The sequence below is a fragment of the Anas acuta genome, chromosome 1, assembly GCF_963932015.1.
Source record: "Anas acuta chromosome 1, bAnaAcu1.1, whole genome shotgun sequence".
Taxonomy (NCBI): Eukaryota; Metazoa; Chordata; class Aves; order Anseriformes; family Anatidae; genus Anas; species Anas acuta.
This window is the reverse complement of record NC_088979.1, coordinates 54,611,895-54,636,405: the sequence shown is the minus strand read 5'-3', so window position 1 is coordinate 54,636,405 and position 24,511 is coordinate 54,611,895. Positions and strand designations below refer to the sequence as shown.

The following is a 24,511-nucleotide window of genomic DNA, read 5'->3' as shown; positions in this document are numbered from 1 at the left end:
TGCGGGGTAGCTGCAGGTAAATGAAGTTTACTTTGGTTGCTTTGTTTATATAAAGTTCTGGGCTCTGGTTCCCGCTTCCCTGCTTCCCCCTCCGCCTTGCGCCCACGCGTTAGCGTGTTCCCCAACATGCCAGGGAAGCCAAACCCCACGGAGACAAGCTCTTCTCCTTCTCCTACAGGAGAAGATGATCTCGGACCAGACGACTTGGAGGTCTTCTCCAACCCGAGTGGTTCCATGGTTCTGGGGGAAACACTGGCCCCGTGCTGCCCAGCTGGGCTGGCGGCCTGCTGCGGCCTAGCACGGCGTGCCCCGGGGCACCACAACAAACTCCTGAAGTAACAAGTCCGTACACTTCGGGGCCAAAATCTGTATTAACTGGGCATCTCAGATACGGAAACAAGTGTCCTTTATTCTGCTGGTCCCACTTATTTTTGCATTCAGTTGCTGATCTGCTGCGGTGCCCTCCAGGCCAGGTCTCCTCCATGCCTCCAAACAAGCGTTTGCTGTGCCAGCTCGCCCTGCCTTCAGGAAACCCAGCGGGACACGGTGCTGTGGGAAAGGTCACGGCAAGCTAATGGCATTTTCTTCATCACCTGAGCATTGGTGGCTTTAGGACGCCTCAGTTACATCCAGAAGGGCAGGGCCTCTGAGAAAGGCTATGTAAGCACTGGCTGATTGCTAACCACTTTTTTCCTTAAATTCCCTATCTGGGAGGTGCGGATAAACAGCTCTTGGGAGGAGTAGTTACTGGAAAGTGACTTGTGTTTGGCTACTACTATCCTGAAAGCCAAATAGATTGTGGATATAGAAGGAAATCCATTAGTCTCTGTTCATACCAGAACTCATGCACTACCTGAATCAGTTTTCAGCTCTCTGTATAATAGTGGCTACCCCATGATAAGCTGCACATGCTTGCAATTTCTTTGTGCTTATTATTATTTTTCCAATTTGAAATGGAGTCAAAAGCATCTGCCAAGATTTCCTAAAATGCACATTCTCTAAACAAATATTAATTTGTCTTATTTTTCTTCATTCTCAGTTCAGGTTGTCAGTCATTAAACAATCAATAGTTGTTACCAACTATTCCACTTTATGGAAGTCACCTCACCGGCTTCTCTGATGTGGTAGCACACTTCCTACTGGTGAGGCACAAGAAGACAAACTCCCCCAAAACCTTTAACTGAGCTCTATTTTGTGGCACTTAATTAATGACAGTGAGATAACCATCAATTAAAATACCCACCTGTATAGCCAAGCAGTTTGTGCTAGGCCACATTCTTGGAATAACTCGTAGTTTTAACCTGCACGGTTTGCAGAAGTCACATACCGTACCTCCTAATCACCTGCTGTGGCCTGTACTTAACTGTTCGAAGCGATGTCACCCGAGTTTTCTGCTATATCCTCAAATGCACCATGCCTCCTCCAAGTTCAGAGCTCTGTGGAAGACAATACAGTCATACCTTCGCCTTTTTGTGCTGGGCATCTGCTTTTAGCAGTCCTGCTGTCCTCGTGGCTGTCCTGTGAAGTGAGCCTGGGTAGGAAGCTCAGGTCCTCTGAGCACAGATTTTGCTGCTCGCACAGGGATGGTGACAAAGCTGCCCCACAGAGCTCACCTTCATTGCCCCAGCTTACTGAATGCAGAGCCCAATCCACTCCTGAAGCACCTGTGAAGCAATTGTGTGGGCCTTTATCTCTGTGGGGAGAATCAAAACGCTTGTGCTCGTCAGGGTGAATTCTTTTGCTCTTATTTTTAGAACATTTGTGTAGTGTTTTTTTTTTTTTAATGTTTGGTTTAAGGGAGACCTTGAATACTGGGAGATATGGGGAGCGGAAGCCAGTGTGACCCAAGTAGCCCCTTTATCTCGAATTGCTAGGAAAGCACGTGGTCTCCCTTAATCTCTGCCCCACGCTCATTCATCTCTTTCTACAAAGAACCATCAGAGGACATTCGTTTGTTTCCAGAGTGTACATGGGCATGTAGGACATGCTTGGTAACTCCCCAAAATTCCTCCTCACCAGCACCGTTTATACGAGAGGAAGAGGCCAAATCTGCTGTTGAGGGAAGAAACCACTTCTTCAATTTGGTGTTTTAACAGATCAGAAATAGTGGTGGCATTTCAGTCATTTCTGCACGGGAGGGGCTGTCAGTAATACCGGTGCTGCCCTGTGCCCTTTGGACCACTCAGCAAAGCATCCACAGCTTCTGATTTGAGTTGGATGTGGCCAGGGGACTGCTCCTGTCCTGGGGAGGGCTTCTGCAGCCAGACATCTGCTTCTCACAGGGGTACGTGCTGGACATCTGGCTCCCACCACAGGCTCATTCTTCACCTGAAGAATTTATTCATAAATGTTAAAAGTAGGGGGAACTGATCGGAGGGGAGAGCTGATTGCCCCGTGTAAACACAGCTGAGGAAATCCAGGCTGCGCTGTAGCTGTCCATCACAGGCCAGGGCAGCCTTCTTTAGAGCCCATAGATACTCCGCGTTGCAACACATCTCAGTGCCTGTTGCATTTGCACCCGAGAAGCAACCTCCCTGTCCAGCAGCCAGGTAATTACTACGTGCGCGCAGCAGGAGAGGCCACCCGACCCACTGCACAAACCACAGCCCAGCGTCGCTCAACACCAGCAGGCATCAAACAAGGCTTTTAGGCTTCCGGCAGACATTTAATTTTGGCACAGCCCACTAATATTTCTCCCTTTCCGTGCTCTGGGCGCTTCCAAAGCTCAGTGCTGCAGTTTTCCTGACCCACTCCTGAGGCGGGCCGCGCACGTGGCTGCCCCTTCGCACCCTTAGCCCCCCACCCGACTGTCTCACGCACGCAGCCAACAACTCAGTGTGGAAAGCGAGCAACAACAGGACAAACAAACAAAAAAATTGATAAATAGATAAATAAGTAAACAAAAGGAAAACCACAGACACACACGGATAAACAAACGAAGCCAACCCTGGCCCTAAGCACCTCAGAGGAACGATGCCCGATGGAAGGGGGGGGCTGTGGCCGCGGGTCGTGTCCTGTCGTGTCCTGTCGTGTCGTGTCCTATCGTGTCGTGTGGCATCGTGTCGCCACCCCCGGCGGCTCCGGGGCCACCCGCCCCTCCCCGCCACCTGCGCTGCTGCTGCTGCTGCTGCGGGCGGTGCCGGGGCGGGGGCCCCGTCGAGCCGCCCTTAAATGCCGGCCGCCCCCGCTGCCCTCCCTCTGTCCCGTCCCGTCTGTTTGTCCGTCTGTCCGTCTGTCTGTCCGCCCCTCGGTCGCCCCGCGGCCGCCAGCAGCGTGCCGGCACCATGGGTAGGTGCTGAGGAGGGGGGGACGGGCAGTGGGACCCCAGCCCCGACGGCGTTTGGAAGAGGGGTGGGGGGGGTCTCCAGCGGGGTCTCGCAGCGCCTTTGGCTGCTCAGGGTCCTGGTTAACAACAACGGGAATTGGGATTTCTGGGGGTGCTCCTGCACTTCAGTCCTTGGGGGTGCAGGGGGCTGCCCCAAAAGGGGGCTCGCTGCGAGCAAAACCCCGGCGTTTTGCTGGAAATGGTGCAAAGCGCAGGATGCTCGCTGCATGGGGAGGGCTGTCCAGACAGCTTCCCGTGTTGAAATGTTGGCCGTCTTACATGATTTGTGTATATATTGTATCCTATTTAAATAGATAATGGTGTATTACAAAAATAATGGGGTGTGTGTATGTGTGTGCGTGTATATAGTGGTGTGTGTATATACAATGGTGTATATATGTATATATATATATATATGCATATATATATATATATATGTAAGGGTGTATATAATATAAGATGGTCAGTGCTGACCCTTCCTGTAAAAGAAAAATAAAGGTGTAAAGTCAAATTGGTTGACCAATAAGTGTCTGAAACACCGAAGTCAGTCAGTGCTCTCTGGAAGATGTCTCTGCCAGGTTTCATGCTGGGATAATAATCTTACCCTCTAGCAACAACAAAAAAGCTAACAACCAACTAGAAGTTCCATCGTTATTATTGTTAGCAGTATTGTTATTGTTGTTGTTATTATTTTCCCCAAGGCTCAGCTAACAGATAGGCGTGAGCTGCTCAGGCAGATGTTCCCTGCGTGTTACAGAAAGTTTGCAGGATGGTGCACATGCTCTGGAAATGACAAAAAGCAGAAATAGTCAAGGAGTTATGAAGATAATCTCTGTCGCTATAATGCTTAGTTATCATCCCATATATCTGCTCACATGGGTTGTGTAGGGGACATTGCTGACAGCTTTAATGACCTGGGTATTTGCATGTGCCCTGGCACTGGTATGTGAGCACCTTCTGGATGTTACTTGATTTTTAGGAAGATATATTCTTCAATTATCTTCAGGATACGTCCTGTCTTTACAATGAAGATGGCTGTCCACTTCTTTCCACTGAAGGCAAGAATCGATTTGTTCTAACAGTTTTCAAAAGGAACCTGATTACATTGTGTGCCAAACACCATAGATGTTGCTGTCAGCTCTTCTCCTCTGTTTTGAACTATGGACTAAATGCTAGCAAACACATTTTTCTTATAGGGATCTATTATAAGCACACTTCGTTTGCAGGCAGGGATTTCAAAGTTCACGTCTTGTACTTGGTCTTATCTTAATGATAATGAACTTGTCCATGCGGTGCTGTAGGAAATGCTGACATCCACTCCGTGGGCACCGTGTTTATCTGCAGCGCTGCGAGCCCAGCCGAGCGTGCCCTGAAGGACAGAGCTTGCAGGGGCTGCAGGGCGCTGTCTGCAGCTGCAGTGCTGCTCACCGCCGTGCTGTGGTGCCTTGCATCATCGGCCCCTTTGATTTTATCCCTGGCAGTGTATGTGAGTCCACGCTTAGCCTGAGAAACAAAAGGAAATCAATTTTTTTCTACTAACCTCTTTGCACCGTAAGAACCCTCCCTCTGACTGAAAATTTACTCATCCCGAGCGTGTGTGTGGTTACTGAACAATACCGTGTTTGCTTTTCATGGTTGTTTGTTTTAAGCTGAGTTTTTCCCATTGTTTTTTGCTTTGGAGAAGTTTTACTCAGTTTCCATTAACTTGTGTTCTTTCCCCTCCCCACAGCTGCAAAAAGTAAGGGCTCAAAACAGGTGAGTACTGCTTTCTCTTATGCCATAGCAAGTTGCTATACTCCTTCTCTAGATTACTTTGGGTAACCATAGCTGTGTGAAAAAAATAAAATAAAATACATCTTGTAAACATGAGATAAAAATACTGTACCTATAAAGTAACGCGTTACTGGCCAACACAAACAGGAGGTAGCCTGGCAGCTCCCAACATCCCAGCTAGACGTTGGTATGCTCACTGCCCTGATAAGATGTCTGAAGAGCCTTTGTTGGCTGGACAGACATCAGCTGGGAGCAGAAGGGTCCCTGGGGCTCATCCTTGGTGCTGCTGAGCTGTCAGCATCTGCTGACTCTCCTCTGGGCCTTGTTTACCTCGTGGTGTTAGCATTCTTCCTCGTGAATCTTTGAACTGTTAATGACACCTGTCTCAGCAGTCCTATATCTGTCTGCAGCTTTTGCTTTTCTTATCTCGCAAGGCTTTACCCTGCAGGCTTTCCCTGCAGCTTTCCCACAGCTTCCTCAGCAGCTGAAGGCAAGGGTGTGCAGCTGGGTGGTGCCGGGCCTGTGCCTGGGATGCAGTGGGGTTGCCACCTCTTCCGTGGGGCAGATAGGGCTTTCTGGACGATGGGGATGGCAGCAGCAAGTGTGTCAGCAGGTGTGTGTGCAAGCACACGTATAATGCAGCAGGGGCTTTCTTTCATTTTCAGACAGCTGATCCATGCACTTCCATTTATTCTAAAGCACCAGAGTAACAGGCATCCAAAGATCTCCTTTACTTGGCTTTTTGACTCCAAGTTCAGATGGCTTTTGGTTTCCCAAGTCCTTGTAAGGCTGTATTGCTCCTAGCTGAAGAAGTTTCCACTTGGATAATATTAAAAAAAAAAAAAGTTTCTCGGAGCTTAAATTACAGATACAAATGGCTTTCATTTCCTTATACAGAAAATATTGTAGTGTGTATTTCTAAAAAATTAGGCATCACTGGTCTTTACGGTCTAGGTGAGTCACTGAAGTGGATGCGAATTGGCATAGCTTTAAGGACAAAGTCTTGAGTTTTAGTAGAAATCTGATTTTTGCAACTTGCTGAATTAAACCCTGAGGAAATAAGCTACGGAGGATTATATCAACTTGTATTTCTAGTATTTTTATAGAAATGGTATCGTATGTTCATCCGCTAAGAAAAGAAGGTGATCAGAAATTAAATTGCCAGTCCTACCACTTAGGCTAAATTTGCAGCCGATGGGTGCTTTTCCCACTCCGTCACAATGGCAAGAGCAGTGTCACAAATTGTATTGGGGCTATCGTGGAGATGCCTATCACAGCAGCTGAAGGATCAGGAAATCTGGCAGTTAGTGCCATAGATTAGGAGCAAAGTCAGTTTTATTGACAAGAAATGGGGGATTCTTCATCTAGCGGAGAACATGCAAGAACAGGGAGCTTTCCTGAGATGTGTTTGAAGGAAATGTTTAAATGTTCATCCCAGCTGGAGGTATTTAACAGTAGTGACAGGTTTCTAATTCTCTTGTGCTGCTGGGGTTTGGGCTGTTCAGTTTCTCTTCCAAAAATGTTGTGTTTTTTTTGCTTGTGTTTGGTTACCAGTCAAAATTACTGCAAGTGCTAAATGCTTAAGATTTCAGATGCGTGAAGCACAAAGCTTGCAGGTCCAATATAGCCTTGCTAAGGATGCCATGAGACGGGCAGATGAGAAGTGTGTAGAGCTCTGGGGAAAGGGAGGGGAGGTGGGAATTGATCTGGATTCAGGTTCCCATGCAGCCTCCTGACGCCTGGGCATCCAGCAGCTCCCGCAGGGGCTGTATGGATTTCAGTCGAGCAGCAGGTCACAGCACACCGTGTCAGCCTGTGCTGCACAGCCCCGAGCTCACGCTGTCTGTCTCTTGTCTCCAGCCTGGCTGCTTTGGCTACCCCTTGAGCATCTTCTTCATCGTCATCAATGAGTTCTGCGAGCGGTTCTCCTACTATGGCATGCGAGGTACGTCCCACGCCCTGGGTCTCCCTGAGCCTACTGCTCCCTGTCCTTAATGCTGGTTTGTAACCTGCTATTTTGTTCTCCCTACAGCTGTGCTCGTTCTGTATTTCAAGTACTTCCTGCGCTGGGATGACAACTTTTCCACAGCCATCTACCACACCTTCGTTGCTCTGTGCTACTTGACGCCCATCCTGGGAGCACTCATAGCAGACTCCTGGCTGGGAAAGTTTAAGTGAGTGCTTACTGCCCACCCCAAAAAAAAACTCCAGGATTTTGTTCTCTAATTATTTATCTCTAAGTATTCTCTAATTTCAGTATTGACTTAACATCTCGGTGGGCGGTTTTACTGAACTGCAGCTTTTTAAGAGGACAAACTCTGTTCTTGCGTGCACGCAGTCACTCCGAAGTCATGCTGAAGTCATGCTCCGAAGTGTAGCCAAATTGCTTCTAACAACATGACCTGGCTCTCCTTTACTGGTGTCATGATTCTAATAGTGTTTACTTTGCCAGAAAAAGCCCAGTAAAGATTTTTATTGAAGGTTATGAGTCAGGAATGCTTGTTGTCTTGTCAAAGGTCTCCCAGAGATTAGAGATGAGGCAGGCTGCGTTGTCTTCAGCCCCTGCCAGCTGTGCTCTTTGTAGCTGGCCTGAATGAGAAGAAGAGGGGAAAAATGAACAAAAAGAAGCACAAAAAAACTCCACTTTGTCTTGTTTTATCAAGATGAAGCTTTGCAGAACTTGCATCCCTTCCCTGCTGGTAACTGTGTGCACTGGTGGCACGGCTGCCAGCCCCCTAGCAGGAGCTTGGTAGGACTGCTCAGAGCTTAGCACTGGGACTTCAGCTCAGCAAGAAAACACATGCATTTGAAAAATGATCTAATTGCTTGCTGGTTTTAATACACAGGTACCTTAAAACACCATAGGGTGCAGTGAGGAAGGCTGAAATAATGCTTGTATAAATATCTGTGATGACAAGAGCCAGAGGAGGTTACCCAAACTTTGTTAAACGCTCACAGGAGAGCCTCAATCTATGTGCTTTGTGCAGCGTGTGCCAAGGAGCATGCTGGGGTCTGCTCCAGATGGTGTTAGATGTGACGTTCTTGGGGAAAACAGTGCAGAAACTATAAAAATTACTTTTCTTTTTTTTTTCCCTCTAATTGAGTATCGTATATGCAGTGCCAATCATGCAAGTACTCTCTTCACAGCATGCCTCCCAGATAAAAGCCACAAGTTTCTCCCTGGTCAGCTCAGGTTCCTTTTCCATCGGAAACTTTTTCCCAAGTTGTTAAGCCAAGCAACTACAGAAACCACAAGGAAGTGCTATTTTAAAAAGTTATTTTTTTTAAACAACAAAAAAAAGTGGTAGTAGGTTCCACTACATAGCACATTTAGCTTCACCGTTGCCCCACTTTGTATAGATTTATACCTTGATGAAGGGAAGAGCATTTATCAAAATTAGGTGAACCCTGTTTTAAAGTGAGAAGAACTCGGTCAATGGGATGAGCGATGCTTCCTCTGCTGCTCTTGTGTCATGGTGCTCCAAGCTTGCTGTGAGGGTCTCCTGCCTTCATCAAACACATTTGGGTTGGCCTAGGTCCCTTCATTCTCATGGGCTGCTCTGCACTTGGAACTGCTGCTTCTGCAGTCAGTATAGAAATAACCTAGCGTCACTGCATCTTATTTCTCCTGCTTATCCTCCAAGCAAACTTGGGTCTGTGCCTGCTGAATGGAGTCCCAGCCACAAAAGCAGTTGAACACGAGCTATAGTCAAACACTTAAGTTCTCACAAAGTTCAGATGGAGAATGTTCTTCCACACAAGAAAGAAGAATTGGTCATCTTGCCTTGCTTAGTTAAACAGGGCTTTATAAAATAATTCTGTTAAACAAAATAATTGTAGTAGGAATATTATTGTGACAGAGGTATGCGGAAAGATTTTTTTGCAGCAGCTTGTGGTAAGCTGAGTCCATAACTTGTCATATCTGTTAGTTATGTTTCTTTGTTAAACGTCTTCAGAATAAGCAAAAGTCTGCAATAATTATGTGTATGTATGCACCCATAATTGTCAATGTATATAAAAATTTATCTCCTCTCTTTATAACAGGACCATTGTCTCCCTGTCCATTGTCTACACGATCGGGCAGGCAGTCATGGCTGTCAGCTCCATCAATGACCTGACAGACCACAACAGAGATGGCACTCCGGATAGCATTGCGACGCACATGTGAGTTGCCTTGTACACGTGTGTTCTCCATGTTGGTGGGGGGAACCATTTAAGCCTTAAACTTACGCTACTTTTATTTCAACTGTCTTGCACTCAGCCTTGTACGCATGCTGTAACTAAGACAGCAGAGAGATTTCTTTTTTTCATTTTTTTTCTACTTTGTCCTAGCGCCCTGTCCATGACTGGCTTGATTCTCATTGCACTGGGCACTGGTGGCATCAAGCCTTGTGTGTCGGCATTTGGTGGAGATCAGTTTGAAGATCATCAGGTAAGAATATATTTCAGATTTTTAGTCGTGTACGTGTTCATATTAATGCCTGACTATTATAGTAATCTGATGTGTGTATTTAGACAAGTGCCTTATTTTAGAGCTTCCTGAATACCTGAAGAACAAGGTAGATAACTATTTGTCTTAAACTGTGCAGAGTTGCTGATGATTCAGTCTAAGATGATCAACATGGCTCTGGCGAACCCTTTCTAAAACCATCTTTGTTCTTACTGTAGGAAAAACAAAGAAGCAGATTCTTCTCTCTCTTTTATTTGGCCATTAATGCTGGAAGTCTCATATCCACTGTAATCACCCCAATTCTCAGAGGTAAGTCCAGTCGTTTATTCATAGAAGAGTTAAATAAAGGATGAGCATTGGATCGCAGTCATTTAGGCTTAAATGAACAGGTAAATCAGTCTTCGTATTGTCTTCTATGTCATCCGATTTCTTATGGATGAGCAAAAAAAAGGTTTCAGATCTGAATCGCCTTCAGATCTAGTACTTCTGAAGGGATACAATATAGTGAGCAGCATGATTCTGAACGAAAAGCAGACCAGTTCACTGATCCATATGCATAGAGATTTTCATTGCAAGCTTATGCAGATGGGGTAGGGATGTGCTTGGCATGAGTTTGAGGAAGGCTGTTTTTCTCAAAAGCAAGAAAATAGAACGCAAGCTCCGGAATAATCCTAAAGCACTGGGCTGAAATCCTGGCTCTTGGATTCTTTGACAGCAGCTGAGTGGAACAGACTGCGCGGAGCATTTTAGGTGCTTGCTTAATGCAAATTCTATTCTCTCCCAAAATGGAAGGAGATGTGCAGATGGTACAACGTGCAGCTTGCTTCCATGCTCATACAGGGTGAAGAACACCTTGGAAAACTGGCAAAAGCAGCTGAGGAAAGCGATACCATTACTTTCTGTGACAGCTTAACTAAAAAGATAGTATATAACTCAAATCAACACATTAATTAGCTGCAAGCTATCTTTTTTTCTAATGAATCTATTCGGTTCTTTCATAGAGGTATGGTGAAAATTGTTACTTCTAGTCTTTTGTTGCTTTTCCCTGTTAGTTACTACATCCACACTCAAAGCATCATTTCAGCATGTGTGCGTGAAGCTTATGAAAAATAATCACCAACTACTGGCCAGGGGTGTGTTTGTGTGTGCATATTTTTCAAGTTACACTTGTTATGTTACTTATCTTCACTTATGAACTTGTCCCAAAGTCTTTATAATCTAGGTCCTTTCTCCCCAAGAACGTGAATTTGGCCATTTTAATGTGATCCTTCCTTCCCCCATGTAAAACTAAATGTAAATCTCCTATGAGGAGAGGCTGAGAGAGCTGGGACTGTTCAGCCTGGAGAAGAGGAGGCTCAGGGGGATCTCATCAATGTATACAAATACCTGAAGGGAGGGGATGAAGAAGATGGAGCCAGGCTCTTTTGGTGGTGCCCAGTGCCAGGACAAGAGGCAGTGGGCACAAACTGGCCCCCAGGAGGCTCCCTCTGAGCCCCAGGAGCACTGCTGTGCTGTGCGGGTGTGGGAGCACTGGCACAGGTTGCCCTGAGAGGCTGTGGGGTCTCCTCCTTGGAGACCTTCAGAAGCCACCTGGACATGGCCCTGGGGAACCTGCTCTGGGTGGCCCTGCTGGAGCAGGGGTTGGACCAGATGGCCTCCAGAGGTGCCTTCCAACCTCAACTGTTCTAAGAATTTGGTGATATGTAATTCCCCTACCCAGTACTATAAAGCAAATTGGATTCTGGTCATCCATCCTGCTAATGTCAGCAGAGGTATTTCTTATTCTTGAGTCAACAATGAATAGAAACCCTATGTGAAACATTGGCAGCAGCCCCTGGGGCTTGTATCTAACACTGCGTTGTGTTTCAGCTCAACAGTGTGGCATTCACAGCAAGCAGCAGTGCTACCCACTGGCGTTTGGAGTTCCCGCTGCCCTCATGGCTGTTTCATTGAGTGAGTTGAACTGTTTGCATCTTGCTGCTTCGGTTGTAGAGATGGTTAGGTGATAATGATTTCCAAATGATAAGAAAGTGGTTGAAATCTCCAGATATCAATCTCTGATATGAAACTTGTCATGCAATATACTGTCTATATCGCTTAGCCTACTGGGTTGTAGAAGTAAATGATCTTTTGAATGAAGGATGAGACCTTCAGGAAAATGTGGGTTTCAGAAATTACTCATAGCTCAGCACGGTGAACTATGCAAGGTAACTGTTCTTGCACTTGTGAAATACCATCCTGGTATGCCAGTATTTATCAAGTTATTTTCATTTTTACTAGCTGTACCACAGATTAGTCTCTGAGCCTTTTGGCTGCAGTACAAAGACCAAGAACCTGCTGCCTGTAGAGGCAACTTTTGGGGGTTTTGTCTTTTTTGTTTGTTTGTTTTTGTTTCTCTCCTGATGGAGTGGCTGCTGTATGCCATGGTCTCCCTCTCCATGAGGGACCTGACCAGGAGCCTACCCAGCTATTGGTGCCCCCGTCTTATCAGTGCACCCAACCCAGGGCGATGGCAGCTTCGGGTGTTTGCCCATTACCTTGCCCAGCACGTGGGAGGGTGAGGCCAGGGAACGTGTCTGTGGGAGCTGTGAGTGCTGGCAAGTGCTGTAGTTCAGGTGAAACCTCACGTGTCCCTGCGTGATGTAAGATGCAGTGCCCTTGGCTCATGAAAAGCAGTCATTAAGCTTTTAATCAGATGTATCAAGGCCAAAGAGAAGGTCCAGAGTGGTTCTCAATTTGGCCATAACGCATGTCCCACCGAGGATGGCTACTTACCCCAGGAGTTTTAGGATTTAGTCCTGTGTCATAACTCATAGCAATCTGCTGATACTAATTTGATTTCTTTTACCACGTAGTAGCATGGCAATAGTCACATTCATTGTGCCTTAAAAATTTTACTTTCAGCCTGATGCAATTGCTTAATTGTTAAGGTTTTAAAACCTTTTTTTTTTTTTTTTTTTTGGCCACTGTTTTCAGTTAATCACAAATTGCTTTCTGTTTGCTTATTGTAGTTGTGTTCGTGATTGGAAGCGGAATGTACAAAAAAGTTCAACCTCAAGGCAATATAATGGTTCAAGTTTGCAAATGCATTGGAGTAAGTAGTGCTTGTGCTCCCAGAAAGCCTGACAGAAATTTTCAAAGCTGCTCAGTTCACTTGCCTAGAGCAGAAATCTATATATTACGAGGAAAACCTATGAAGTTTTCAACTCTTCTTTCCAGAACACTTTTTACCAGTACCTCCAGATTTAGACTGCCTTTTTTATTTACCTGTCTCTGTTTATATCTGAATTTACACACACAGAAGACAAAGCAAGATGTTTATCACGTGTAAAAGCCTATCCCGACCTCAGGGAATCTTCCTCTTGCTCATTCATGTACTTTTCTGTAGCCCTGTAGGAAGACAGGCAAGCATGCAATGACTTGAGTCAAGAACAGAGGTGCTGGGATATCTTATCAGCAAAAACATATTGCTTAGGAAAATAAGGCCTTGTTTACAATGCAGAGGTATATTGAGCCCCAGTGTATTAAGGAGGTCAGGGGATTCTATATCAATATAGTATATACTGATATATAAATATTACTGTCATAAATGCTGATATATAAGCAAGCCTGCAAGGAAGGGAGCTAAATCTGCGTTGAGTAGCACTGCGCATCCCACACTTGGCAGTGTCTCAACTCTGAGATCAGGGGACTTTTCATTTTTGAGCTTCTTCATTCCCCACGCAGCTCTGCTAGCTTGTTACAGCCCAGACCTTGCTTGTCCTGTAAGCACTGCTGAAAACAAATCTCTCTATGTGACTTCTACTGTCACTTTAGAGTGCTTCCCCTAGAGCCCAGCCCAGCTCAGCCATGCATGTTATGAAAGTTTGTGGATTCCTTCAGGACTATATTTGCGTATGTTAAGTATGAAGGAATTTCTACGAGATACAGTTTTTTAGAGTGAAATGTGCTCTTGTAGCCATTCAGCTCTGAAGAGCTGTGCAGATGACATTCTTGATTGCTATATGTATTAGCCTTAAGTAGGCAGGCCTTCAAGACCTAACAGCCACCCACATTTAGAGCTGCTCAGAGTTGCTCTGAGCTGTTTGGTTTACCTAGTCCCAGGTGCACACTTCACCATATGGGTGGTTTCATGCCTTACCTTCATTATTCCTGTAGATGCTTAGAGGAGGTGGCAGAGGTCTCCTTTACTTATGAAACAGCTGATAGTCTTAGAAATGTTTGAAACGTCATTAAACAAAGTTTTAATGGTCTCTCCCCAGTTTGCCATCAAAAACAGGTTCCGGCATCGCAGCAAGGCGTACCCCAAGAGAGAGCACTGGCTAGACTGGGCGAGCGAGAAGTACAGTGTAAGTACCGTGTGAGCACTCCTGTGCCTCAGCATCCCCTGGCCCTCAGCTCCTATGCTGTCTGCTCTGATCCGTTGCTTTGAGTGCTAGGTAAATAATTTTGGGCCTCACAGCCACGTAGAAGTTGATGGCCTTGTGTCCCACAGTCCCCCGACCATGTCCTGTGCTCCCTGGTCTCCTGTCCACCTTGCCCTGCTGTCAATGGCAGCGCAAACCTTAGCCTCTTCCCTTTATTTTATTTTTGCCCATGTGTATTTTGCACGTGTGAAGTGCATTCCTCAGTTCCCCATCCTTTGAATTCCTCCTACGCAGTGCTGCTAAAACCTACTGGGAAAACGGAGCAGTGAGGAGCTAAACCTTCTGCTGCCGTTGCAGTGTGGGCATGGCAAGAAGCTTTTCTGCTATCAGTGTCACCTTTAACCAGCAGCCCTCCCCACACCCAAAAGCAGACCTTGTGCTTTTTAACAGAAGTCAGCAGAAGCACCCACAGCATCCAAAGTTCAGGATGTGGGTAAACACTGCACGAGAGGTCTCATGTCTCCACCTGCTGCTGTGTGGTGAACAGCAGGGGAACTGTCTGAGTTTTTTTCACTAATTCCTTTTTTTAACATTCTCCTTCACTGCAGAAACGGCTGATTACTCAGACTAAGATGGTGCTGAAGGTGCTGTTCCTTTACATCCCACTCCCCATGTTCTGGGCACTTTTCGACCAGCAGGTAAAGCAGAAATGGTTTGGCTTTGCAGTTACAGCTGTGCCATGTCGCTACGCATTGTGGAGTCACTGCACCTAGGAAAGTGCCCGTGTGAGGGTGAAAAGCATTTCTCTGCAGATTCCTTACCCTGATTGTAATGCACTGTGCTTATTCTGAGTCAACGTTCACACAGTGTCCTGTGGTCCAAGAGCAGCCAGCTGAAATCCAATTTATCTGGGCATTCCCAGTGACTCTGAGCTCAGCCCCTCCAAATCTTGTGTAGGACAGTGATGAGACAGGAATCTAAAGCTTTCTTGGCTCCAACTCCTCTTCGCTGTCAGTCGAGGTGCAGTGCAGGGTCCTACTGTAAGTGCTCTGGAGATCCAGGGAGGAGATGAGCTGGGTGCCAGCCTGCTTAATCAGAGTGATTAGTTTGTCACACATACTCACACCTTTAAGCCTCACACCTTTAAGCATAAGCTTGTCGTTGTCTTGGATGGAGTGCTCATGACCCGTGAAAGCAGGTTTTCATAGTTTCAGGTACTGAAGTATGAATTTAGGAGGGTATCTGAGAGAACTGGTGCCTGAAAGCTTTATCTAAGGCAGAGCACATTAAGTTTGGTCCAGCCTGGCTGCATCATGCATTTTTACCATTGAGCTGTAACTGTGAGTGTGCCCTGCTGCGATCAGGCAGACACCTTTCCAAACACTTTACTTAAAACAATTCAAGAGGAACTTCAGGAGGCTGATTAACTGTGGGATTTAATTCTCTCTTCTTCTGTCAAGGGCTCAAGATGGACACTGCAAGCCACCACGATGGATGGGAACTTTGTAGGTTACTTTTTCTTTTTGCCTTTTTTCCCTAACATTTACTTTTCCTATCAGTTTGGTTTGTTGTCATAACACTAAATCCTATTTATCTTTTTTTCTTCTCCACCAGGGAGCTATTCAGATTCAGCCAGACCAAATGCAGGTATAGTAATCTTCTGTCTGACAATCCTAAGTACTTCCCAAAGATGATACCCGTATATTATTGCCCTTCATAAAAAGGACTTTGAAAATACTTACCTTTTTCCCTTATTATGTTCATCTTTAACAGACTGTCAATCCGATCCTGATTGTTATAATGGTGCCAATTATGGATGCTGTGATTTACCCTTTAATCAAGAAATGCAAGATCAATTTTACGTAAGTTGACGTGTTTACCTGACTTCAGCAGAGGCTCATTTTAGTGGTTTCTTTAAGCTGCTCTTCTGGCCCTAAACAAAAGCAAGCTTCCAGCTAAGGAAAAAATAATGCTGTATTCAAAGTGGGGTTAATATTTAAAATAATAATAATAAAAGAAGGACTTTACAAATGGGGCATGAAGGCATCACAGCCTAGAGGAGAAGAATCTAATAGCACAGTGACAATGTGATTTTTCTTCAAGCTAAGGGCAAAATCTTCTGATCGCAGGAGAGAGGCTGTCTACTGCTAGTGTTTTCTGCTAATCTTACTTTTCCACGAAGAATTGAAAAAATAGGGGTGGTGCGTGGTGCTGGGCTGGAAATACTTCTGTTCATTTGTGGGCACTCTGAATCAGACAATTGTTGCCATAAATAAAATATCTACCTTAAATTTACCCTTAGCACTTAACTGGATGTCAGTAGATGTCTCCCAATTCAATATATTTCCCTGACTTTTTCCATTCATTATTTCGATTTACACATAGCGATATGGATAAAAGTTGCTATCCTTTTGCAGAAGGTGTAACTTTTTGTCTGTTCATCGTTTCTAAGATACCAGCTGTACTGGATTTTTTTTTCTTTATGTAGATCTGATTTTCTCAGCTCAAATACAGAAACCTAACAACAGTTTTGTTTAGATGATGGTTAACTCTAGGAATGAGCCCAGCAGATGCAGAGTTACAGGTTAAGATGCTGCAGGAAACTTAATTTCCCAGTAGTGTAACTCTGAACTAACACTAAGAGGTTCTTGGTGTAGCTGAATACTTCATCTAACATCAGCCCTTTGGACAGTGACAATATTCTATCTGTAGTCCTTTTGGTTTCCTGTTTCAGAAGGGAGAACTTCACACTGAAAGTTTTGAATTAATATTTGTCTTAATTTGCATATATCTTTTGTTGCTGTACCAGGCCTCTGAGGAAGATCACTGTTGGCATGTTCCTTGCTGGACTGGCTTTCATTGCTGCCGCCCTTGTGCAACTGCAAATAGACGTAAGTTCAGCCTTGTGCAAGTACTGAATACTTTGTTGTTAATGCAGAACAGTCTGTTTAAGGTGAAAATGAGCCAAATATGATGCATAAAATAGTTGTAACTTAGGAACCAAGCGTGTTATCACAGAAGTAGAGGGAGGAAAAATATAAAGTATATTGCAATGCAGTGTGATTAGCATAATAAAGCTACCTACGAACACCATACTGCCAAACATCTCATCTGCCATTATCATAAATCATGCATTAAAGGCAACCTCAGGTCTTTAAACTGAGATTAAGAGCTGAAAAGCAGAGTTTTTCCCTATCGGGGAGCTGCTTTTCATCTCTGATCTCTTCTGACATCTAAACTGGAGGTGAAAGGCCACAAAGTGTTATCATACCATCAGTAAAAATGATTCCTGTTTCAGGCAGGACTCATCACACCTGGCTTTGCTTGCTTCAGAGGGAGGTGTCATGCCTGAAAGATGTAGGTTTTTCCATGTAGCTGGGGAGTCTGACACTTTGGGCAGTGATGATGGTATCCCAAGATCTGAATTGCCATCCAGAGCTGTCCGCCTGTCTTCACATGATATTGAGATAAGATGCTCAGCTCTTAAAAAGCTTGAGTTAGGAATGAGGAGCTCCCTCCTTGATGTCTGAGTTCAGCAGTGAAACAAGCCTTATACTCACCTCTGTCTCCAAGCTGAGAGTAAAAGGTTTGGCCTTCAGTGGGGAGGGCCAGGGCATGTACATAGACATAACATAGATATGTACCTGCACTAGGCAGAAGCGTGGCCAGAGCTGGCAAATTCCTCGACTGTTGCACAGGAACTTTTTGCAGAAGGGAAGATTTGGACCTTTTTTGTTGTGTGTTTGTACCTAAAGAGAATGAAAAAGACAAGCAGAGGAAGGTCAAGGCAGAATTGCAATACATACATACAGCTCCTGCAGCTCTTGAGGCTCTGCAGGAGCAGAAGGTACTTACTGGTACGTCTGATGGAAGGTGGAGTCTCCAGAAGTTGCTCTGTTTCTTTGGACTCTCACACCACACGGTGCCTGTACCTGCTTCTGGCCAATTCAGCAGCACCAGTGATGGGAAAAAGAGGCAGAACATTGTACAAAGAAGTTCAGAAACGTAGACTCCCATAGGATGTGGGAGAAAACTGCTCCCTGACCTGCAGAGTGGCCTTGATAGCAAGACGGCTTGTGAGACTAGCAAATAAAACAGTTATTAAAATTGCATCCCTACAACTAATAACCACAGATCATCAGGTAAATGGCAGTCTTCGTCACGAGATAAATAAGAGTGCAGTAATTGTAGTACCTTTCTCATGTGACTTAAGATAGAGCACTGATTCTACTTTCTATCCTACAGAAAACCCTCCCAGTTTTCCCTGCATCTGGGCAGTCCCAAATCAAAACAATAAATCTAGGTGCTGATAATGCAAGAGTAACATTTTTACCTCAGAATGTGAATGTGGCCGTAGAACCTCTGCATGGGGTAAGTAAGGGGAGATGGGGAACATCAAGTCACAAAGCTGAATGGAGCAAGTCAAAGTCGTTCTTAACTAAAGGCTCAAAATTGATTCTTTTCTAGTTTTTTTTTCCTCTATTCATTTTAAGCATTTCTTCCTCTTGTGGAATAAATTGTTACTGAAAGCATACAGGGAATAAAGAAATAGTACCTATTTCAATATCCTAAGGAGAATGAGTTAACATGCTAGTAATATACTTAGTAATGGCTTTCAATTAATTGAAAACTTCACTCTTGCTTAAAAAGGTGCCATTTCTTAACAGTAAGAACAGCCCTGACTTAAAAATAAAATAAAAAAAAAAATCCATCCATGTCTAGGAAGTCAGTTCGCTTACTGTAAGAGATCACTTGTGTGAACAAGGAGATTTTTGTGTGGCTACATCATTCAGGCTTTAGACCTTGCTGTCAAAGAACCTTTTCAGGTTCCTTTACAGCAGGGTTTTGACTGTTAGCTATACTGACAGCAAAATGCAGTGGAGCTGATGGACCTTTTAAATAATGGATGCAAGGAAGTCTTAGCAGCACAAGTATATTCTCTGGTAGCCTGCTGCCCTGTTTCCATATGTGAAGTTCATATAACCGTGACAAACACCTGAATACGAAGCACGTGAAATGTTTTACTCCCTACGGTGGATGTCTTATAATCAAGATGTTTTGGATTGAATTCTATACACCGATAACATATCAACATGTTTATTAAAGAATATTTGCTTTCCATATTTTATGCTTCTGAAATGTAGCTAGAATATCTAAAATGCATATCCTGGTAATAGTTGTTTCTGTTATGCTGAAACCCAAAAGGTGCAGTTTGGATTAGCATTTTGTAGGAGGAGGGGCCATTTGGAAAATGCTGCGTTCTAGTTCATGCTATTGCTGTCTTTATTGCTAAAACATAATTTGGCTTGGTGGTGGCAAACCTGATTTAGCTGGATAAAGCAATACACAGGAAAATGTAACAGCTCTTCCATAATGCTTGTAGGAATTTTGTAGTACTTTAACATTTGTGTAAAGGAAGAAAATAGTCATAAATATCGATCAAACAAAATTAGTGTCTGACATAGAAAACTACAAAAATGGAAGTCCGGAGATGCTCGTGATCTCTGTTACTTCAGAAGTAAACTTACGACCCACTGAATCGAGCATTTCCTCAAAGGTATAGGCAAATGCAGTTGCGTGGAAATTCACAGCAATTTGTCTTCTTTGTAGACGGACTACAGGACGTTTGAGACTTCCCAGTTGCAACATGTAGTGGTAGCCTATGGAAGTAACAGCGCAACTCTAAATGTCCCTGTCACAGGCGGAGAGCGGTACACTCTCGCGGTTAAAAATACCATGTCAGGCATTACCGCTAAGTTGGTAAGTCTGCCTAAATCCTAAGAAATTTGTTAATGTCTTAGCAGCTATCTACATGGAGTGTGGGAAGCTCAGAGGGCAAGCTCTGGGGAGCCTCTCTTTCGTTTTGTTTTCCCTCTCCCCCTCTCTGCTGCCTGAGGGAAAACTGCACCAGTGAGACTGAGCTGTAGAGAGCAGGGCAGGATGCTGGGACAAAATAACCCTACAAAGCAAACAAAAAGACACTTGGCCAACTTAACATGATGGTTTCAAAGAGGCTTAAATGTGTGGCCTTACAGCATTTTCTGGTAGAGACGTATCCTAGTAGTAACGTCTGGAGCCTCTATTGGCTCTGAAGCCTCTATTGGCTTTTGCTTGTATGTAATAGTGCACATTTAGGCTGTCCACTGATGCTTACTAAGCCTCTTGATAATGGTCTCTTCCACCAGCTGTTTGACAATGTCACATCAAAACCAGAAGAAGGAAAGAATCTTATCAGGTAAATTTTGTTTTGCTCCTCCGCTTTGCAGTGGTGCGACTGCCCCTTCAATCTACTTCTTGGGCGGACTCTTCTTGCTCAACGTCACTTTCTGTACTGTAGGAGCTCTCCACTTGCTGTACCCCTCACTCAGATGCTTAGGGGGTGTAGGAACTTCCAGAACATAATTCATCTGAGCTATCTTGCATATCTACTTTGGGTATAACTTAGCTAAATCTTGGCAGTGAGTGTTTCAGTCTGCTGTCTAGACTTTCTTTGTTGTTGTTGACAACAAGCACAGATACAGATGTCTACCTCCTTTTTAATCTCAGGTAAGAAGTGTCCTACCACTTGTCCATTTTTCTTCCACGTCTTCCCTTTGCAGATGCATTTGTTACTGACTGAAGTAAATGCTTGCTTCTGACATTTCCCTAAGCAAGCAGTGGGACAATGTTGGATCTAGCTCGCTTCTTGCATTAGCCATGTCTTAAGAGATTTACAGATCTTTCAAAAGTGTTAATTTTCAAAAGTGAAAGGGGAAGGCTTAATACTCATGGTGCTGCTAATATATAAACTAAAACCTGTATTCTTTGTAATGCTAAGCAAAGTATTCATCACTTTTTATTTTAAAGATTCATAAACAATATGCCTTGGACAGTCAATGTCACTATGGGTGGTGCGGATTTTGGAGAACTGACAACTCTCTCTGCCACTAATTACAGTGTTTTTTCAGGAGGCAGGTAAGCATTTCCTGCACCTTAATCTAACCACTTAAAGAAAAAGACATACTTGTCCTCAGAAAAGGACATGGAAGCTTTTCATATACTACACACAATTGTCTGTAGCCATGAACTGAACTGTGGTCTTTTCTTTCTACAGAACAGATAAGATTGTGGTTTCTATAAATGGAACTAACTGTACAGCTACTTCAAACTCACTTGGATTTGGCGGTGCATATACAATTATAATTAATGAGGTGAGGTGCTGTTGGATGGACACTAGTTCTTTTCATTTTAATATTCTTTAATTAAAAAACACTCGAACAATTATTTCTCTTGCCTTTAATTATACGTATGGTAGAATTCTCATATGTTAAACTGTCTGAACATAAACACTTCATTAACAAAGGTAATGATGAGCATGATAATGATATAATGCAATAATTCATGTTCATCACTAATGGCTTTAAATTCTTAGCCTTACTATGGATTTGCATGGATTCTGCTGTAAAATAATTACCACTTTACAACTTGCTGTGTGGTGCTTCATATATAATATTCTTACTCTCCCAGAACTTTGTGTACGTACATATAATTACATAAATGATGTGGAACTGTTTAGGTTGCCCTTAGTGTACAGACTCGTTATTGCTGTTCCTAATGTGTCCTTTTAATTTTCAGTGTTCTGGAAATGTTTTTACATTAAACTACAGTCAAGATATTCCACCCAATACAGTTCACATGGCTTGGCAGATCCCTCAGTATTTTATTCTAACATGTGGAGAAGTAGTCTTCTCTGTAACTGGGCTGGAGTTTTCATACTCGCAGGTAGGTTTTGCCACTCAGAGCCCTCACTGCGTTAAGAGTCATGAGTTAAGTCCTTACCCTGGTACAAATCAAAATCTTCTGTGACCTCTTCTTATTAAGAGGTGGTTCCCTCGTCGTTCAAACAAAGCAGAGGTATCTTTAGAGTCCCCTAGAAGAACTGTAGGCTGGTGCAGAATGGGCGTGTTTCACTAAGCATTCAGTGTTCTCCGTGGAGCTATTTTGAATTATATCACATGAAGATTTGATCACCAGTCCTCAAATCACCCGACATGTGACGTTCCATTGAAAATAAATAGAACTGTATTGCTGCTGTAAAAGCAAACTGGAGACTTCTCAATTATAAAATGAGCCAGTACCTTATCTTCAAGGTTGCACTGGCTTAATTATTTTCTTTTCCCACGCAGCGTTTAGCAGCAGTTTAATTATACACTATGAATTGCCCTGTCTTCTGACTTCAGTTTGTATTACTTGCTGTGTGTTTCTTACCTTAATTCTAAGTCTATATACTGCAATGATGGGAACATAAGTTGTGGCTTGCTTGCCTGTGATGTGCTCAGTTTCTTCATTTGGTGTGTATCATGTGAGACTGAGCCAAATGCAAAATGTGCCTGCTCCTTGGTGCGTACAACATAGGTGTTACAGCCACTATTAGAAAGCTCTTGTTCCCCAAAGCTTTCCCTGGGTCTGTTTAGGGAACCAGTGCTTGTTATAAAGTAAAGAATGCTGTAAACATCAGCAAGTGCTAGCGGTGTTTGACTAAAAATTACGTGCCTTGTCTCTGTAGGCCCCATCTAACATGAAGTCAGTGCTGCAGGCCGGATGGCTGCTGACAGTGGCTGTCGGTAACATAATTGTCCTTATCGTGGCTGGAGCATCCAAACTCAGTCAGCAGGTAAGCGCACAGGCCATTGGTGTACTACTGTATTACACTATTAAATAGCAGCCCTAATACAGGGGGGAGTCACGGCCGATAACCCTCAGTCATAACTTTTGAACATCAGCTATTACAGTGGAGTTGTATTTTCAACTGGAATACACGAGGCTAGTCTTAGGTAGAAGAGTTTACCAGTCAGCTGTAGCACTAGTCTCACTCTCCACCCAGGTCAGTAGAAACTTTACCCCTTCCAGCCTGGTTGAAAATGAGACTGCCTTACCCTCTTGCCCTTTGGCCAAAAGGAGGGGCTGAATTTATTCTTCAATCTTTTTGGTCCATTCCCACACTTCCATGAGAAGGATACTATGAAACTTTTCAGCATGCACAGGACTTCTTCTTTTCACTTTTCATTGAAGACAACAGCTGAAAGGGTCTCAATTTAGAGCTGCTTTAGTATCTGTTGTACACATCTAATACTTATTCCTTTAAGTCATACTCTACTGGTTCTGTGTGCTCAGTTCCACATTTGGAATTAACTTAATTCCTTGCAAATAGTAAGATGGTGCAATTCTTTGGAGGAATGACTATTGATGACTTAATTATACGTTTGTGTTTTGTTTTGTTTTTTTACAGTGGGCAGAGTATGTGCTGTTTGCTGCCTTGCTGTTTGCAGTTTGCATTATTTTTTCCATCATGGCTTATTTTTATACTTATATTGATCCAAATGAGATTGAAGCCCAACTTGATGAAGAAGAAAAACAAGTGAAAAAGGATCCAGACTTACAAGAAAAAGAAGAAAAAGAAGCCGAAGCTGTCTCTCGGATGTAGAAGGTGTATTCAAGAGAACTTGTAAATCATGGTGTCCCATTAACTGTCCATGCAGTGAGAGGAATCAGGGTATTGCTAACAGCACTGGATAATATGCCTTATGGGAGATGTTAAGAAAAAACTGTTCTGACTTTAAATGCAGCCTCTTGAATCAAGAGGAAAAGATTAATCTCTTGTACAGAACACGGTATCCTGAAGAAACTCCCGCAGAATTTGCACTCTTAAAATGTACCTCAAGCTCAAATACCATAGCATTAAAATGTTGAAATTGCACTTGGCACTATTAGACCCTGTGAAGAGGTGTATTTTTGTACTACATTTCAATTTTATATCACGAAAGAAACAAGTATTGCCAAAAAATAGTAATTGAAGCCAAGCTGTCTGCATGACCCGTCTACCCTCATTGTTACTTGAAAGCAGCAGGTCACACGTGCCTTAAATTCTTTTATATGTCCTTAAGGACTGTGGGAGCAAAGCTCCTGGATTTCTCAGGTTAAAACGTGGCTTGGACATGCACTCTGGTGTTCTTTGTATGCCTGTTAACTACCCATTTGACTCCCGGTATGTTCTTAATTAAATGTATTAATGAGGTGTCCACTGAGGTAAACAGACAATGGCAAATGATATTTGGAATAACAGCAATAAAACTTGTAACAAAATATTGGAAGTGGGGTAAGAGTACTCATGTTTATTTTTGTATGCTGCTGTCTAGACTGCCGGGGTGCTGGGATGGTCTTTCATGTATCTTCTGTTACAGAGAGGATAAGATTAAATTAATCAAGTTAAAAGTCGATAATTCTAACGTCAGTCCATGTAGCTAGACAGCAATGTGGTTCTTTATTTCAAACAAAAATACTTTTAAAAAAAAAATGCAATCAAAATTTGCACCCCTGTCTGACCAGGTAGATACAGCCGGTATCCCAGGGAGCTTAACAGCTGGGTGGATGGGTATGGAAGAGAAGGAGCAAAGGAAGACGAGCAAAGCTGAAGCTGTGTTTTTCAAGGAGAATCTGTGCACTTACTCGGATCAGTTCAAATCAGAGATGCATTTTAAAAGGTTTGTGCGAATGAAGGTTTTTGGATGAAAGGTGGGTCATAGGCAGTGCAGGAGCAGGCACAGTTCTTCCCTGCGT

General features: G+C 43.8%; 1 protein-coding gene and 1 long non-coding RNA gene across 2 annotated transcripts; one reads left to right on the top strand and one right to left on the bottom strand.

Annotated features, from left to right (window-relative positions):
• Positions 1–238: 238 nt before the first annotated feature.
• On the bottom strand, positions 239–3,085 carry LOC137854259 (uncharacterized). Its single transcript, XR_011095045.1, has 2 exons — positions 2,962–3,085; positions 239–2,328 (listed from the first exon to the last, which is right to left on the bottom strand). It is a non-coding gene; the product is annotated as an uncharacterized lncRNA (long non-coding RNA).
• Positions 3,086–3,156: 71 nt separating this feature from the next.
• On the top strand, positions 3,157–24,037 carry SLC15A1 (solute carrier family 15 member 1). The gene is made up of 23 exons (XM_068677442.1): positions 3,157–3,288; positions 5,055–5,080; positions 6,959–7,043; positions 7,131–7,272; positions 9,143–9,262; positions 9,431–9,530; positions 9,767–9,857; positions 11,418–11,501; positions 12,560–12,642; positions 13,811–13,897; positions 14,524–14,613; positions 15,376–15,420; positions 15,530–15,562; positions 15,689–15,777; positions 16,725–16,806; positions 18,161–18,286; positions 19,526–19,675; positions 20,101–20,150; positions 20,762–20,869; positions 21,009–21,105; positions 21,530–21,676; positions 22,461–22,568; positions 23,184–24,037. Exons 1-23 carry the CDS (start codon positions 3,285–3,287, stop codon positions 23,376–23,378), a joined length of 2,142 nt encoding a protein of 713 aa, XP_068533543.1. The 5' UTR covers positions 3,157–3,284; the 3' UTR covers positions 23,379–24,037.
• Positions 24,038–24,511: the final 474 nt, after the last annotated feature.